This window comes from Ascochyta rabiei, chromosome 2 (genome assembly GCF_004011695.2).
Source record: "Ascochyta rabiei chromosome 2, complete sequence".
Lineage (NCBI taxonomy): Eukaryota > Fungi > Ascomycota > Dothideomycetes > Pleosporales > Didymellaceae > Ascochyta > Ascochyta rabiei.
This window is the reverse complement of record NC_082406.1, coordinates 1,998,086-2,014,779: the sequence shown is the minus strand read 5'-3', so window position 1 is coordinate 2,014,779 and position 16,694 is coordinate 1,998,086. Positions and strand designations below refer to the sequence as shown.

Sequence of the window (16,694 nt, the reverse complement as noted above, 5' to 3'; positions counted from 1 at the left end):
TGCTGGGCACGCGACTTGACATGGAACACGACGTTTCGAGGTTTTGAGAAGATGCGAATGCAACCTAGGCTTTAGGCTGAATGGAGAGGCGATCTCATAAGCGATTATGAGTTTGAGTGGCTTGACGGCGCGGTGTTTGGCGAGTACCAGCGTTGGGGAGCTGGTGCAAGAGAAGGATCGAAATGAGGATGTCACGAAAGAGCAGAGAGAGGGAGAAGAAGATGCATATGGCAGTAAGGAAAGCAGCGACCTTGTCAGAAACAGCCAGGACGAAGAGGGTATTCAGAAAGACGAGAACGCTCCAGCATCAGCATCTTCAACGTCAAGCACGAGCACAGACAGCGATTCGGAGTCAGGTGGTAGTCGCGCCAGCTCCAGAGTTGCGAAACCGGGCAGGCCAGTTGCGTCTACAAGCTGCATCCAAGAAGCGCAGCTTTCGCCTGACGGGACATGCGTCTTCACGTCCGGCTATGATCGCGCGTTCTCCGTCTACCCCATTAGCGCTGACATACTCGACTCAACTGCTACCCGACCGTTGAAGCCGTACGCTCAGTTCAAGTCTCCTGATCCTGTCTGGGCGTTTGCAGCGAATCCGTTGTTCAACCTGCAGGATCCTAGCAGCACACACGTCCTCGTCAGTCGGCGGGACAGATACATCACCCTGCACAACGCACTCTGGGATGTATCAAGTACAATCACTGATTCCGGACTACAAAACTCGCCCGTCGATATCCACACGCCACTGGCATCCTACAAGCTGATCAACCACCTCAACGAAGCCGTCACCGCGCCGCTCAGCCTCGCCTACTCACCCTCAGGGACGCACTTCTTCGCCGGCGGGCAGAACAGCATCGCCATCTTCGACCTCACCAACACAGACGATCCCATCCAGACGATCCCGACGATCCCCTCCAGGCGCAACAAACTCAAAGGCGGCGGTCGCGGCTTCAAAGGCTACATCTCCGCTCTCTCCGTTTCACCACCAACATCCGCTTCCTCCGAGGGCCTCCTCGCCGCCGGCGCACGCACACGCTACATCGGCATCTACGACAGCCTCAGCGGGAGCGAAGTAACCCACTTCTCACTCCCGGGGACTGTCGACGGCAAAAAGCTGCGCAACGAGAACCTCGCGCACGTCATGGGCGACGGCGTCTCGAGCCTGAAATGGAGTCCCTGCGCGCACTACCTGTACGTTGCTGAGCGCCAGTCCGATGTCCTGCTCATCTACGACGTGCGCAATTTCTCCCTCGCCCTCGCGTACTGCGCCGGCCGAAAAGCGCTCACAAAGCAGAAGCTCGGGTTCGATGTGTGGTCTGCGGGCGCTTCGCCGTATGATGTCCAGAGCGTCGCGCACGAGATCTGGGCTGGTGGCACGGATGGCATGGTGCGCGTGTGGAAGGATCCATACATGAAGGAAGGTGCTGTTGAGGCGGACGAAGTGGTTGGTATCGGTGATGGGGAGTCGATGCCGGTTGTCAGTACCCTTGTACACGCTTCTGGCAGTCTGGCGGTGACTGCGCGCGGGACGCTGGACGCCGGCGACGACCCTCACGAAGGAGGGATTCGGAGAGGTGGAGGCACCAGGCCTAGATTCACCGAGCGAGGCTGTCTCGACATTCTAGAGTTATCCAGCTATTAAACACACTCCCACGACAGCCTCAACAGCGCCAGCTTACCCTCAACCCCCGCGTCGTCCCAATACCAAAACCCCCACCCACCACACCCCACAAAGCGCTCCCCCCTCCTTAACCCCCTCCACCATCCTCCCCGCCCGCTCATACACCCCCTCGAGCAAATCAGCCATGGCGTCCACCGGACGCTCGCACAGACAGGAATTCACCAGCAACAGCACCCACTCCGTGCGTGCCTGTGCCGTGTAGACGATGAGCCGCGTTTTGCACTCGTACCCAGCACCGCCTCGCGCCTTGGACACAATGACGTCGTACCCGTGGCGCGTGGGGTGTTGCGGGCTGAAGAGGGCTTGGGCTTCATCTGTGGTGAGTTAGTAACGGCATATGGGGTGGCTGAGGGTGGATGGACGGACTTGTGATTTGGGATTTGAGCTGCTTCACCAAAAGGATGCTGGAGAAGAGGATGGCTTGGTCTGTAGCATCCATAGTAGGGGCGCTTTTGGCTTTTGGCTTATGGGATGGTGACTGGTTGGCTAAGTGGGTGTACGTTGTACCTAGGACATCTTTTTGGTTTTCATCTCATCACAACGGTCCTCTTGTCTTCACTTTCACCGCCGCAGTTATAGATACAAGCTCATGCGTTCTTTCAATGTTATGTCATGGCACAGCCCTTCCCTGGACCCGGCAACCCCGATCTTCACCTGGCCACTTGACATCTGACGCGTCTGCAAGGAGGACAAGTGACCCCCGGCCGCTGCCTCACCTGCTGTAGTATCTAGGAACCTATTGGGGAGCCTGAGTTTGGGTTGGTAAGTGCGTGTGTCAGAGTAGAGAAGAAGAAGAAGAAGAAGAGGAAGAAGAGGAAGAAGGATGACGGGTCAAGCTACGCAGAACAATGTAATGAATGCATCTTTCATCCGGAACGGCACAAAGTTGTTGAAAGTATAACGCGAATTGAGCAGGTTAGCTGAAAGAGAGTTTGTACATTGTGGAAGAGTTGCGGGTGTCGGACTTGCCCAGGGGATAGTATAGAGTAGAGAGGCGACGGTGGGGCAGACATCACGTGAAGCGCGACGCGTCGTGCCTTCCTAGGACGCGCTCGCATGTATTGGTGCGAACATTGACAACACCACCGCACTTTGCGCCTGCTGAGCTCACGTACCACCACCACCCACCATGGAGGACACAACCATGCCGGATGACTCCAAAGGCCTTTTTGGAGAGTCTAGTTTTACAATCATACCCAATGGCTTGTCCGAAGACCGCCTTAGCCAGGTCAGGACTACGCGCATGCATAACGGAACGAGCTTGCTGATGCGTGACACAGCTTCAGAACGATGTCGTTGCCGCAAACGGCACCATAATTCCTTTCGACGCCTCCAAAGGGCGTATCGAGCGACTTGAAGAAATCAACTATATTGTCTCTGCAACGTCCGACTTCCCCGACTACTACCGCGCGCTGGACCTTATGATACACGTTGTGAAGCCGACGTGGGTGGACCAGTCTCTGAAGGGGAACAAAACAAAGAACCCCCGCACATACAGCCCCGACCCTGCGCTGTTCATGAGCGACGTTATCATATGCTGCGGCAACCTGCCGAGTGGAGACAAAGAAGCTATCCAGGGCGGAGTGCTTGCAATGGGAGGACAGTACACAGAGCAGCTCTCGAAAACGGTCACGCATCTGATCTCCTTGGATCTTGACGATCACCGATGTCAGCTAGCCATCAGCAAGCGACTGAATCTCACAATTGTCCTGCCGCACTGGTTTGACGATTGCCTCAAAGTTGGTCGCAGGATCTCCGAACGACCGTACACACTACCAGACCCTGAGATCCTGAACGTGGAGCTCAGCGTCGTTCCCACGGCACGAACGAGCCAACAAATACGAGACGCAACCACCCCTGACCCGGTCAACGAACCCGTTCCCCAGGCGCTGTCAGCGCGTTCCGAAGGCCCGCGAGCGATACAAGCATTTTCTGGGAAGAGGGTAAAGCTGGGCGAAGACCTCAACCTCAACAGCAGGCTCAAGGGCATCATCTCAGGCATGATCAAGAGCGGCGGTGGAGATATAACTACCAAGGTCAAAGAGGCGGACATCTATGTGTGCAGCTATCGAGATGGAGACGATTATGTCAAGGCATCGCAGGATGGTAAGGATGTGGGCAATCTGAGCTGGCTATACTACCTGATCACGCACAACGTCTGGACAAATCCCATGCGGAGGATGATGCATTACCCACGGCCTCGCAGTGGCGTACCAGGGTTTGAGGGTTTCAAAATCAGTATATCAAGTTACACTGGCGAGGCTCGCGTGTACCTTGAGAACCTCGTTCGCTCCACCGGTGCTGAGTTCACAAAGACATTCAAGCAGGACAACACACATCTCGTCGCTGCGCACAAGAACAGTGAAAAGTGCGAAGCTGCGCAAGAATGGAGTGTGAACGTTGTCAATCATCTCTGGCTAGAAGACAGTTACGCGAAGTGCAAGCTCATGTCAATATCGGACAATCGCTACACCTACTTCCCTTCGCGAACGAATCTTGGTGAGGTGTTGGGTCAGACCGAGATCGATCGCGATGCCACGGAGAAGATGTTCTTTTCGGCGGCACGCAAGCCCTCGAAACCAGTTCAAGCGCCAGCGCCACCCTCCGAGTCGGTCGCACAGAGCCTGCCACTAAACAGAGCAGCCAGCGATTCTGCGGCTCGCAGCTCACCAGCAGCAGAGAGGATCAAGCGGACGAGGACGACCGATGTTGAAAAAACACCAGTCCCCGCACGAAACCTCGATGGGAAGGAAAACCAGACACCGGGAAGTCGAGGCGCGAAAGACCGGGCGCTGTCGAAACTGCATAACGCTGCAGGGGACATAGCGGCTTTTGAGAAGGAGATGAAGCGGAAGGGTGGTGTTGTACATGGCGGGAAACGAAGGGCAGAGGATGAAATTGAGGATCGAACGAGGAAATCCAAAGGTGGCCGCGATTCAGTCTCCAGCAAACGCTCAGCAGACGAGGTCGATCAGGATGATGAAACCGAAGACGAGGAGACGGAGGCACCCACAAAGAGTAAGAAAGCGAAGAAGGACAAGCTCGAACCCATAAAATTCCGCGTGCTGGTTTCAAAGGACGAACGATGGGCTGGCAATCTGGAAAAAGAGTCAAAAGACAAAGCACGATTACGCGAACTTGGTCTCTTCATCACAGAAGACTTCAAGAAGGTCGACATTCTGTGCGCACCACACGCAGTACGAACCAAGAAGTTTGTCGCGGCTATGGCATGCGGACCCGCCTTAGTGGGATCATCATATCTCGACTTCGTCCTCAGGAATAACAAGCTTCCCCCGCCAGAAAAGCATGCCATGGACGTCCGCGACTTCGAGAAAGAGCATGGCTTTAAGATGGCGCATGCTGTTCAACGCGCAGTACAGAACAAGCACCACCTTTTCCGCAACTGGACAATCTTCTGTACGGAGAAGGTTCCAGGCGGCTTCGAAACCTACAAGGATATCATCGAAGCCAATGGCGGCAAGTGCTCGCTCTGGAAGGGTCGCACTACTAATATCACTGCCACAAAACGCCTCATCGACGCCTCTGCCGGTGAAGAAAGCCAGAACCAAAAGGAAGATGAAGGCGATGTCTTGTACCTCATCTCCGATGCCAACAGCAAGGAGTTCGCCAACTGGACCAAGTTCCGTGAGCTGGCTGAGAAACACGACATGGTCCCTAGGATTGTAAAGACTGAATGGTTGCTGATCAACGCTATGGCGCAGTATGTGCATTGGAAGCCCGAATGGGAGCTTACTGAAGAGGTAGTCAAGGCGGCAAAGTCATGAAAGCATTTTCGAGCGTTTGCTAATGACAGCTAGAGCGATAGGCGTTCAGGTACGGGCATAGGGTCCAGGACTGCGTATAGGCGATGTTTTGGGCCGACATCAAGCCTGAGATGTTTGAGGACTTTGGAACGAGGGCGTTGATATGTTCGTATTGATAGCTAAGTTGTCTATCGAATCGATGACAGTCTTATGATGCAAATGCAAACGCAAACGCAAACGTAAACGCAAATGCAATCCACCGCCTCTAGGGTATTTCCCAACCATGACGCCATGCTCCGTAACTGATGTGCTCTGTTCACTCCCAGACAAGCACGTGTATGACGGCCTCCTCTTAGAAAAACTTGACTCCCTCTCCCTCGCCGCCCGAACTAAAGATCTGGGCCTTGCCCCTCTTAACACAGATCCCCAAGCTCGCCCTCAACAACTCCATCTCCATTCCCGCGAATTCCTCCCGCGCACTTGCCTCGCCCTCGACAATCTCATACAGCGTGAGCACCGTCCCCTTCTGCGCCGTCCGATCAACCCACTCCTCGAGCGCGGCGGCCCACTCCTCAGGTCTGCGCCAGTATATCCACACCCTGCCGCCTTCGCCCTCGTCCGCAGCCTTCTTCTTGGAGCCGGTGGAGGAGATGAATTCAGCGCGCTGACCGCCCTCGGGAGATGCCATCCACGAGAGTATTGCTTTTGCGTCGCGCAGAGAGAGTTGTCGGCTCAGCGTGGTGTTGTGGAATAAGGGTGTGGAGAGGGCGTCGATGAGCGAGAGCGAGAAGATGCGGTGGAAGCGGCAGTAGGATTGGATCAGGGTGGACCAGGATTGGAGCTGTGAGGAGCGCGTTGTGGCGACGGGCTGGAGGGTGAAGAAGGGCGGGAAGGAGTAGTGTGGTGGGAATGGGAAGGTCGCGGTTTCGGTCGTCGTCGCCATGGTGGATGCGGATGCGGAGAGGTGTTGGATGTGAGACATGGGACGGCGGGGTAAAGCTTGGAGCTTGGGCGTGGGGCGTCAGCCCTACGCTTGGTGACGAGGGACAGTAGCTGTGCTAGTTCGCGAACTTGAGCACTCTTTTTTCTCGTATGTAGAATGGTTGTTGAACGTAAATAGATTTATATTTCCCCGGTGTAACGCGCCCATCTATTCAATATGCAAAAACGCGTCTATCACATGCAAATCGTCATCTCAAATCCCTACTGGCCCTCCTGCTCAGCAGCTTGTAGCTCAGCTTCTACCTCAGCGACGACAATCTTGCGTACGCCTTGCCAGCCTTCCGACTTCTTAGCATGGCTGACTCTCCTGGGCTTGTCCTCAAGACCCTTGAATTCGTTGGGCAGCACCTTCTCCTTGAAGTACTCCTTCTGCTCAGGCAATGCGAGCTCAACAGCATTTGCAAATTTGGCAGGGTGTGCTGTCGCGAGCGCGATATGGTGTGTGGAGGGAGGCTTTGAGACCTCAGCAGACTGGAGGGCAGCTGCGATACCGATAGCGGAGTGAGGGTCAAGCACGTAGCTCTTCGACGGGCCTGCGTGGAAAATATTCTTAATGGTTTTGATGGTCTCGTCATCGCTGACACGGTACGAGGCGAAATCAGACTGGGCCTTCTTGAGGATCTGCGAGTCAACAGCGAAGCCGCCTTCAGTCTTCAGGTCGCTCAGCCACTGTCGGACGTGGTCGCCTGCCTGGCTGCGTCGCTGTGAGACCGCATCTGAAGACGTGCTGTAGACATCATACGCGAGGAACCACAACAGACGCTCGAAGTTGGACGACACAAGGATGTCCATAGCTGGGCTGAGTGTCTCCTTCACGCCGTCCTCATGTGCCTTGACGCCATCCTCAACCAGACCGCCCTCAGCTTGCCTGCCGTGCACCTTCTTCTTCTCGTATTTTCCAGATTCCCAAAAGCGATGTAGGATATCGTTCTCGTTGGTTGCAATGACCAACTTCTCGGCAGGCAGACCCATGCGCTTCGCGAAATATCCGGCGAGGATGTCACCAAAGTTTCCGGTGGGCACGACGAAACGGACAGCCGAAGCGGGAAGGAAGGACTCAGACTTGACGAGGTCAAAGTAAGAGTAGAAAAAGTATGTGATCTGGGCGAGGATACGCGCCCAGTTGATGGAGTTCACGGCAGCGAGGCGGTGAGTCTTGTTGATTTCAGGGTCGGCGAAGAGAGCCTTGACGAAATCCTGCAAAAACGTTAGCTGACTTGAGTACTGTCGTGAGGTATTGGCGTACCTGGCAGTCATCGAATGTGCCGTCCACGGCCAAGTTGTGCACGTTCGCGTCAAGGACAGTGGTCATCTGTGCCTCCTGGACAGGGCTGACTTTGCCCTCCGGATGCATGATGAAGACAGACACATCCTTCTTTCCGCGCAGACCGTAGATGGCAGCTGAGCCAGTATCACCACTTGTTGCGCCGATGACGGTCAAGTGTTCCCTATCGCGACCTGATTTGTTCTGGTTCCTGCGCACGAGAAAGTATTCGAACAAGTTGCCCAAGAACTGAAGCGCGACATCCTTGAAGGCGAACGTGGGGCCGTGGAAGAGTTCCAGCAGGTGGATGTTCTTCTCCTTGTCAAGTGTGACAGTCGGTGTGACATCCTTTGCGCGGAATGTGGAGTAAGATCGGTGAATGATGTCCTTCAAGTCGGCAGGCGGGATCTCGGAGGAGGAGATGTAGCGGGAGAAGATCTCGTAGGCAAGATCTTCGAAGGACAGGTTCTGCCACTTGGACGCCCAGTCATCGGGGAGGGTAGGAATCTCCTCGGGAATGAAGAGACCGCCGTCGGAGGCAAGACCCTTGAGAACGACCTCCTCGAAGGAGAACTGCAGACGTCAGTATGAGTGGTCTGGCACAACTCAATGCGCCGTTGCGCTCACATCGTAGGACCCTCCACGGGTACTCAGATAGCGTTGGGACGCGGTATGCGATGACATGGTGACAATCTTTGTTTACACTGATGTGGCGACGAAGTACAACGACAATAGGAGAGTGATGACGCTGTCAAGAAACCAATAGCAGAGGATGTAAAGTGATGCCCCGTGGGGAGAAAAGTTGTTGATGAGCTCCGGAATCGCACTGACTCAAGAACTTCGTCTTGACCTCTGCAAACGGTGCATTTTTGCACTCAGTCAAGTAAACACTCGCATTGGGAGCTTGAGATGACAATGATCTATGGCAAGGATCCGTTTCTCAATCAGATGCTTTGTTCAGTATCGCAGATCTCTTCTTCGCATTGACATTGCAAGAGTACCCCGCGGTCGCTCGGTTTCTTGCTGCGGAATACAAGAATGACGACTTCGGCACTGCTGGGTACCTCCACGTGAACGAGAATGGTTGCTTGAGACTTTGTGATCTTTTAGTTTCAGTACGCTCGTTACCCTCACCAGAAGATTTACGTCAAAAGGGAAGTGTAGGCCTCCAGGCTCACTTGACGATGCAACGCCCCGCAGCTCTCGCCCCACCTGTGCCCTCCTGCGGTTGCGGCTTCGGCCGCTCTGACCAGGCACCGGCAGTTCCTCGGCCGGAGAAAAGCTTTTGCAGTCCCGGAGCGAATCCTGCCTATGCCATATAAAAGCTCGACTCTGACCGAATCTTTGAAAATTAGTTCGACACGCAAGTCCACCCCAGCCCATATTGTTTGGCCAGCACTAACTCGCAGCAGATACTTCATAGAATCATTTCTATAGTATACGTCCTCTTCTGAGCTTCCTACAGAAGCCACAGATTCTCCAACCTGGTTGATGACTTTCAGCCTCTTTGTCCCGGAGTGAGGCCTTATTGCACTTGCCTCGGCGAGTGTGGCGATGATCTTCAGCCAACTGGTTGCGTACTTCGGTCGCGCTGGAAGGCAGGACGCAGATGGCAATCTGACAGGCCTCCACTTTTTCATTGATGCTTCTGGCTTGCCGGTCGCTCGAGGAAGAAGATTTTTCGTTACCGGTCGCACGCCTGCTACTACAAAGACGCCAGGTCGACGCGCTTCACATGGTGTTCGACTGCTGACACTCGCCTTGGTTTGATGGCCCCCGATACAGAATTAAAGACTCCATTGTGCGCGCAGGCCGAGATCCAAGACAGCGCGCGCCTCTGGACTGAATACCTATCTCCTTTTCAGCACCAGGCGTACTTCTCATTGCTAATCCAGTCAACCTGATCTGCAGCCGGTCCTTCATGCTCCGGATACCACAACAGGCTCGCAATGCTCTCTGAATCCCGCTCGATGACCTTCGCACTCTTGTCTAGTGTCTGTGCTCCAGCCAGCGCTGCTGGAGACGGACTCCAGACCTCTACATGCTCCGTCTTCCACTCTTCTGCCTCACGCTGTGCCATCGCCAGGAGAGCTGCAATAGCTGCGCTATGTCCGCCGCCCTGGTGTGCATCCATGCTACCCAATACATCTTCTTCGACTACGAGACGCAGAATGTGCATCGTGTTACCCTTCACAATCGACACATCCTCGTTGTACCACACGCGCGTCCAGTAGCACCATACACGCTTGCCGACCTCGTCGCCCACTATCGCACCCTTAATCTTTGGCACCTTACCATGAATCTCCTGACCGACAAATTGTTCCCGCGCATGGTGCCATTGCACGGTCTCAAGGTCGGGAATGAGCGCTACTGCAATTTTGCTGCCCTGGGGCCGTGACTCCAAGCTCTTGCGAATCAGTGCCTCGTCGAGCTTGCACAGCTCTGGTAGATCTTCCGCGTACAAAGGCCGAGCAGTAGGCAGGCCGACTGCAGGCGTAGTTGCGCTGGCTGGTAAAGCAATGTGGGAGGATGGAAACGGTTCCCAGCCAAAGCTTGTGTAGTATTTCTGTGCTGGTTAGCATGTCATCTTTCGTGGCGTAAACATGAGTCGCCTTGCCGATATCAGAGTACAAGACTGTAAACAAACACTCCTTCTCCTCGTCTGTCTGGTACGTTCGCAACGTCTTCCCAACCTCCCTCATCAACCTCTGCGCATACCCTCTCTTCCGCAAATGCCCCCCACAGAACACGCTACCAATGCCGTGAGAAATGACTTCTTGCAGCTTGCCATTTCGCCATACTAGGGCTTTCTTGCGGTACGTTTCACAGCTCGCGAGCGGTAGCCGGGTTCCTGAGTTGGGGTCTAGGGGGTTATTCTCCAACGCTGTGTCGACTAGGATCCAGTATGTGATACCTCCTTCCTTGGTCAGGGCTTGCTGTGAGAGAGTGGCTTCGCGGCGGAGGTAGGCAGATGGTGACAGAGCGCCCCGCCATTCGGCGCCGTTGAGTTTGGACTGGATCAATTGCTCTTGCTCGGTAGGGTGGACGAGTGCAAGGGTGGGCGAGTCGCCTTTTGGGAGGTCGATAGTTGAGCTCATGGTTGCGCAGTGAGATGGAGAGTGCTTGTTGAAGTCCAATTTTAAATGGTTGATGGATCTGTCTCGCTATGACTGACGCGTAGGGCGTGCAAGTACAAATCTGGGTAGGCTCAAAGCCTAGTGTCGACTACGTTCAAAACGGAAGGAGTAGTTCACAGTGTTCCTTGATTAGCATTAGTGGCTAGTGGGTGGATTCGAGGAGATAAGTACAGTTCTGTAAAGGAACCATACCCCACGTTTTTTGTGTAGTGGAATGCCTGCGGCGGGGGTGGATTCCAATATCTAGGTGACACCCAGTGTAGATCACTCGAAGCATTGATAGCATATGAGTGAAGGCTATGGGCTCTATGAATTTTTCAAGGAGCACTTGCTAGAACACTGGTTAAAGTGTTGTAATGGTAAGAATTAAGAGCGGCTACGGCGTGTCGGCCTAACTGCATTGACTAAGCGCGTGAGGCTCGGCGAGACGCGCACTTCTGAGATCCTTCCACCTATCTCAACACGATTGCTGTTCGCTGGGACGACTGACTGTCGACGGTATGAAGTCCCATTGCACGTAACTGCCGTGTTCCGGCTCGTGCCTCGTTGCCTTCTTGTGTACTTACCTGTTCTGTCAATCAGCCTCAGGGACAGCAACAGCTCTCATCCAAGTCAGATCGATTATCGTCAGAGCTCCGCAACGCACATTTATATCTCGCTCTCTTTTCTTTCATCATCGCGTAGTTTTCGCGTTTTCGCATTTGCCCTTTGTTCGAATCGATATCCGGTTTACACGTCGCGAGGCTGGCGTTAGCAAAAGGGGTGCGAATAGAGCTTGTACCACTCACAGCCGTACTTTCACTCACATCTGCCTAGCTTCTGCGTACTACATTTCATTTGGCATTGAAGGTTTTCTCTTTCAGTCCTTTCCCTTCTATATCCGCGCTACATTTGGGAGCTGCGCGCTTCTTTCCGCGACGTCTCGCTGTTACCTACTCTTCCAACATAACCAATTACAACCGAACGGTTCATCCTCACTCGCTCACCAATACACACCGAAGGGAGCACCCTCCCACGTTCCAAGCTAGTATTCAAAATTGCTAGTTGAGAACAATGGTTCAGCCAGCGATCAGCCATACCCACCAAGTGGTCGACCTAACCTCAGACGATGAAGACGATGACTTAGCGCAAAACGGAATTGCAGTCCTTGACGCACCTTTTTTCGAAGAGCCTACTGACAGCGATGACGGGATGAATATCGACCAGCTGCTGCACGGCCATCAACATTCTGAGATCATCGACTTGACTGCTATTCCGGACGTCGATGTTCCGCCTTCCGATTTAGGGTCCTCTGCCAATGAAGATTATACACCAAATGAGCGCACCGGTGAGGGCAAACTTATTGCGGAGTCTGTTTGCCTGCAGTTAGTCTTAGACATAATTCCGGATGTGGCAGCCGACCACGTTCTTACCTTGATCAAAGCGAGAACGACGGACCAAACGCGTACCGGGACACACAGCGAACAGATCGTCAACGAGCTTCTAGAGAGTGTCTATCCGAAGGAAACAGACACGACGAGTAAGAAAAGGAGAAGAGGAGTGGACAGTGACGATGCCAGCGATTACGAGAAAAACGAGCGTGACCCTGGGGTCCTCAATTATGATACGGACGCGTAAGTGTATATCCGCTCCCCTGTACTACCGTGATGGGTGCACAATAGCGGCTATTTTGACCCAGCCATCGAGGAGGGTGATATACGACTGTCTCGTGTCAGGCAAGCGCAGTCCTCAAATGGTACCTTGTTGTTTTTGCATGCCGGTCCTCAACCTGCAAGGAGGTGGACGTAATTTTTGAAGTGGAATTTTGCTTAACTAGGTCTTCAAGTGTGAACCAGCGAATCGTCAGCGCTGCCCTGACGCTTTCCATGGAACAGCGACCGTCAATTTCAACACTTCAATATTACTCGCCCTCTTAAATTTGCACATATTGCGGGACACCGCGCACCATATTTCTGGATAATTGCTGACGCGAGTTCCTTGTAGTATAGAGCTTCTCAAAGACGAGTTCCTCGGCGTACCAGCTCGGCATATCACGAATACGTTCAGGCAAAGAAAGACACTCTACAAGGCCTACATAACTCTTGAGGAACAAGTTCGCAACTACCAGAAAATCACACGGGCCTTTGTGAAACCTCCGAGACCACGCAACAAGCGCGGCACTGAACTTGTGCTGATCGAGCGCGGGAGTCGACTACCCAAAGAGCTACGCGCAGCGAAGAAAAAAACCGAAAACGAAGTGGGTAAGTACAAACATCCAGCGAATGCCTCCTGCCACTCGAGTGCTACTTAGGCACTAACAAGGTTAGTCAAACGGCGCAAGATGGAGGAAGCAGAGCAAGCTGAAGAAGCCAACCTTCAGCGAGCGAAAATGAACAACCAGATGGGCGAGTGCCAGTGTTGCTTTACGGAGTACCCTCTCAACCGTATGGTCAGTTGCAGTGGCAAGGATACGCATCTTTTCTGCCTGGGTTGTCCCAAGCAATACATTGAGAACGAGATGGGCCAATCCAAATGCCGACCTGTGTGCTTCGCAAGTACAGAATGCAAAGGCACCTTTTCCCGTCAGCAGTTGAAGCAAGTCTTGAGCGACAGGACGTTCGAACGATTAGAGCACATGCAACAACAAGAAGACATAGCCGCTGCCGGCCTTGACTTCCTGTCCGAATGTCCGTTCTGCGACTTCAAGATGGAATGCCCGCCAGTGGACGAGGACCGAGAATTTCGTTGTCAGAGCAGAAAATGCGGCAAAACGAGCTGCCGGCTTTGTCAGAGAGAAACGCACATTCCTTTCAGCTGCAATGAGGCCAGCAAAGATGGAAAGCTCACGTTACGGCACGTTGTTGAAGAAGCCATGTCGGCAGCTCTGATCCGAAAGTGCAACAGATGCAACCATCCTTTTATCAAAGACCATGGCTGCAACAAGATGAGCTGCACGCATTGCGGAAACAAACAATGGTAAGTCCAACTCGCGTCATTCACACTGCTTAGCTAACCGCTTCAACAGCTATATCTGCTCCAAGAACGTAAACGACTACGAGCACTTTGGTGATGTGAGCAAAGGTCACTGCGCTCTCCACGACAACGTCGAGGATGTTCACGAGCGAGAGGTGAAGAAAGCGGCCGACGAAGCTATGGCCAAGATCAGGGCTGAGAACGCCAATCTGTCTGATGCAGATCTTATGATTCAGGTCTCGGACCGTGTCAAGGAAGCTGAGCTTGCGCGTAGAGAGCGGGCTGCTGGAAGATTGGACGAGTTTCCTTTTCAAATGGTCGGGGATCAGCTGGCACATCGATATGGCTTTATGGGAGATGCACCACCACCACGACGATTAAACGTCCTACCACCTGCCCGGTACGTACTTCCTTTCCCTGACGTTGAAGAGCACGATCACGCATTGCCACCTCCCTGTGTGGTGGAGGCAGAGCAGCAAGTAGGCATCGAAGCCGTTCAGTACGACGATGTCGCAGTCTTCCAGCCACCTGATTACCGTCCCCCTCGTTATCCTTTCCCTTTTCGTCCGCCTCCAGGTCTCATGTTCGACCATCGCTTGCAGAGCTTCTACAACCCTCTGCTTCGAGTTCATTTTGATCCTCAAAACGCTCGCTTTCTTGGCTTTGACGATAGTGTTGGCTATGATGCCCGTTGGAGGCGATACTTCCCAATCATGCCACCAAGACACAATCATCAACCATATCCTTTTCGTCTTTACCCGAAGCAAAATCCTGACAGATACTACTAGGCCTTTCGCGAGAGTCGGCGACGTACTGGGAGCGGGATACCATCGCTTTGCGGCTGTCGTTGGCGTGCAGGGCGACGTCCCAGCCCAGGCTGCCCCTTTTGCGGCCCCTGCTCCACCCCAACTTGCGCCTCGAGTGTTCCAACCGTTTCCTGTTGCCGTCAACCCGCTGGCTCGCGTAGATGCCGGTGTGCAAGCAGCGCTGGAACGAAATCGGCAGCAGCTACTCTATGCACACCGAGCGCACATGGACAATCGACTTGGCGATAGACGGGCTGTGCAGGCCCAAATCCACTTGGTGGATGGTGCGGCGCGCGATGCTAGGTGGCAGTTGCAAGGTGTCGTTCAGCAGAACGAGCTTAGAAGGCAGTACAGGAACAGGCAGCAGTTGGTTGGGGCACAGGCACAGGCACAGGCACAGGCACAGGCACAGGCACAGGCACAGAACGTGGCGCGAGGACAGCATCTGCAAGACCAGGTTAGATTAGGCGGGCCACCACCGAATGTTAGGAATTTTGGGGTGGGTGCAAGGCTGGAGGCTGAGGATGCAAGATGGGATTGGGTGGATAGGTGGTTCAACGCGCAGCCACGGAACCATGCAAGGGGATGAGTAGGTTCCCAAGTCACTGTGGAAGCAGGGCTGGGCGATTGGCATCCCTGACGGGTCTCTGTAGCCTTTTCAGGAGGCGTGCTAGGATGTCGTGCATCTCCTCATTCGAGAGGTGGTATTTTTACATGGTTAGACGTTAGAAGCCTCGTTCTCCAGAGCTCGAGAAACCGACTTCCGCCCTTCCCTTGCCCTTTGCACTCATGTCTGCAAACTTTGCCCTCCCTTCCTCGACCCACGTCTCGAAGCGAAACGTGCCAGCCTCGACGGTCCTGATCGGCGTGACCCTCACACCGCCCAAGTCTTGCCCTCTTTTCCTCTTGTCTTCTGCCTTGCTCTCCTGCGTCGAGCCGTGCTCGGGCTCGTCCTCCACGGTAGCACGTCTATCGTTCCGCCGGCCCGTCTTCTGCAGACTAGGCTGCACCGGTATCCAGGCCTGTGGGTGCCCCACGGGAGGATCTACGTCGGCTTCGTCTTTCAGCTCCATGCTGATGTTGAAGGAGCAGTGTTCCGGCAAGGGGGCCAGCTGAGCACAGCGCGTGGTGAGGGATATGAGCGCGGCGCGGAACTGCTCGGACAGATCTGTGTCGACGCCCACGTCGAGGGGTCGAGGCTCGCGACTGCGGCTGCGGCTGCGACTCGGTGTGTTGTCTCCGTCTGGGTGCGAGGAGGGCGAGGCAGAGCGCGACGAGGATGCGCGCGACGAGGGCGGCGACGAGGGCGGCGACGAGGCCCATTCCAGCCCGACGTTGCGCTCGTCCCGGTCGAGGACGGGGAAGGCGTCGACGTCGAGCACGAAGCGCTCCATGATCTGCACGTCGCCGGTGCCGCTGGGCCTAGCGTTGCCGTGGGCGTGGGCGTGGGCGTGGGCGTGGCCGAGGCCGAAGATGACAACGGCAATGCGCGACACGGTGCCGTCGAGCAGCTCGGTGCGCACGGCGTCGATGGCATCGCGGATCCATTCGCAGACGAGCGGGTGGCGCGACTGGTAGGCCGAGGTGTTGTGGAAGCGCGCGTGCACGAACGAGGTGCGCGGGTAGAGGGTGCGCAGGTAGAGCAGCGTGTGGGTGTAGGCGGCGAGGAAGTTGGTGAAGGCGTCGAGGGTGTCGAGGTAGGTAGGGGCCATGCTGCGCGGTGTGGTGCGGTGCTGTGCTGTCATGTCCTGGCGGGCAGCACATGACGTCTACTGGTCTACCGTGACGGGCGACATTGTCGTTTTCCAGGGTCCAACGCGTGGTTTCCGGCGCGTGAGCATGTGAGCACGTGATCGTGTGAGCATGTGAGCATGTGCTGTGCTTGAGCTGGTGGAATCTGGCTGCCGGGCGTCCCTGCAGAAGTCGGGCAGGCGCAGATGGTGCCGGGCGCTGCTCGAAACAACGTCCTCCCTCCGCGAGAGGCATCGGAGCAGATGTCGTGATTGGCTGGGGCCTTGACCACCCGTTCTTGCCTGCCGTGCCCTGTGCCTGTCTCTCCTCTCTCCAGCTCGATTTCTCCCCAGCGACTTC

The 16,694-nt window shown here is 54.8% G+C and overlaps 7 protein-coding genes across 7 annotated transcripts, besides 9 other annotated features; 3 read left to right on the top strand and 4 right to left on the bottom strand.

Moving 5' to 3' along the window:
- Positions 1 to 106: 106 nt before the first annotated feature.
- On the top strand, positions 107 to 1,639 carry EKO05_0001540 (uncharacterized protein; the record flags this gene model as incomplete). The annotated part of the gene is made up of 1 exon (XM_038945002.1): positions 107 to 1,639. One exon carries the CDS (start codon positions 107 to 109, stop codon positions 1,637 to 1,639), a length of 1,533 nt encoding a protein of 510 aa, XP_038802298.1.
- Positions 1,640 to 2,462: 823 nt separating this feature from the next.
- Positions 2,463 to 2,500: a tandem repeat.
- Positions 2,501 to 2,807: 307 nt separating this feature from the next.
- EKO05_0001539 (regulator of Ty1 Transposition) lies at positions 2,808 to 5,463 on the top strand (the record flags this gene model as incomplete). The annotated part of the gene is made up of 2 exons (XM_038937504.1): positions 2,808 to 2,906; positions 2,959 to 5,463. 2 exons carry the CDS (start codon positions 2,808 to 2,810, stop codon positions 5,461 to 5,463), a joined length of 2,604 nt encoding a protein of 867 aa, XP_038802296.1.
- Positions 5,464 to 5,657: 194 nt separating this feature from the next.
- Positions 5,658 to 5,697: a tandem repeat.
- A 97-nt stretch (positions 5,698 to 5,794) lies between these two features.
- On the bottom strand, positions 5,795 to 6,385 carry EKO05_0001538 (uncharacterized protein; the record flags this gene model as incomplete). The annotated part of the gene is made up of 1 exon (XM_038945001.1): positions 5,795 to 6,385. One exon carries the CDS (start codon positions 6,383 to 6,385, stop codon positions 5,795 to 5,797), a length of 591 nt encoding a protein of 196 aa, XP_038802295.1.
- A 260-nt stretch (positions 6,386 to 6,645) lies between these two features.
- Positions 6,646 to 8,392, bottom strand: EKO05_0001537 (Threonine synthase; the record flags this gene model as incomplete). Its single annotated transcript, XM_038937626.1, has 3 exons — positions 6,646 to 7,641; positions 7,691 to 8,281; positions 8,336 to 8,392. 3 exons carry the CDS (start codon positions 8,390 to 8,392, stop codon positions 6,646 to 6,648), a joined length of 1,644 nt encoding a protein of 547 aa, XP_038802294.1.
- Positions 8,393 to 9,569: 1,177 nt separating this feature from the next.
- On the bottom strand, positions 9,570 to 10,806 carry EKO05_0001536 (uncharacterized protein; the record flags this gene model as incomplete). The annotated part of the gene is made up of 2 exons (XM_059635695.1): positions 9,570 to 10,274; positions 10,312 to 10,806. The coding sequence occupies 2 exons, from the start codon at positions 10,804 to 10,806 to the stop codon at positions 9,570 to 9,572; spliced, it is 1,200 nt and encodes a 399-aa protein (XP_059491678.1).
- Positions 10,807 to 11,898: 1,092 nt separating this feature from the next.
- Positions 11,899 to 15,192, top strand: EKO05_0001535 (RBR-type E3 ubiquitin transferase; the record flags this gene model as incomplete). The annotated part of the gene is made up of 5 exons (XM_059635694.1): positions 11,899 to 12,458; positions 12,829 to 13,085; positions 13,152 to 13,800; positions 13,850 to 14,197; positions 14,586 to 15,192. 5 exons carry the CDS (start codon positions 11,899 to 11,901, stop codon positions 15,190 to 15,192), a joined length of 2,421 nt encoding a protein of 806 aa, XP_059491677.1.
- Positions 14,979 to 15,027: a tandem repeat.
- A 136-nt stretch (positions 15,193 to 15,328) lies between the features above and the next one.
- On the bottom strand, positions 15,329 to 16,315 carry EKO05_0001534 (uncharacterized protein; the record flags this gene model as incomplete). The annotated part of the gene is made up of 1 exon (XM_038945000.2): positions 15,329 to 16,315. The coding sequence occupies one exon, from the start codon at positions 16,313 to 16,315 to the stop codon at positions 15,329 to 15,331; it is 987 nt and encodes a 328-aa protein (XP_038802291.2).
- Positions 15,527 to 15,559: a tandem repeat.
- Positions 15,806 to 15,852: a tandem repeat.
- Positions 15,875 to 15,919: a tandem repeat.
- Positions 16,036 to 16,064: a tandem repeat.
- Positions 16,315 to 16,354: a tandem repeat.
- An 82-nt stretch (positions 16,355 to 16,436) lies between these two features.
- Positions 16,437 to 16,479: a tandem repeat.
- Positions 16,480 to 16,694: the final 215 nt, after the last annotated feature.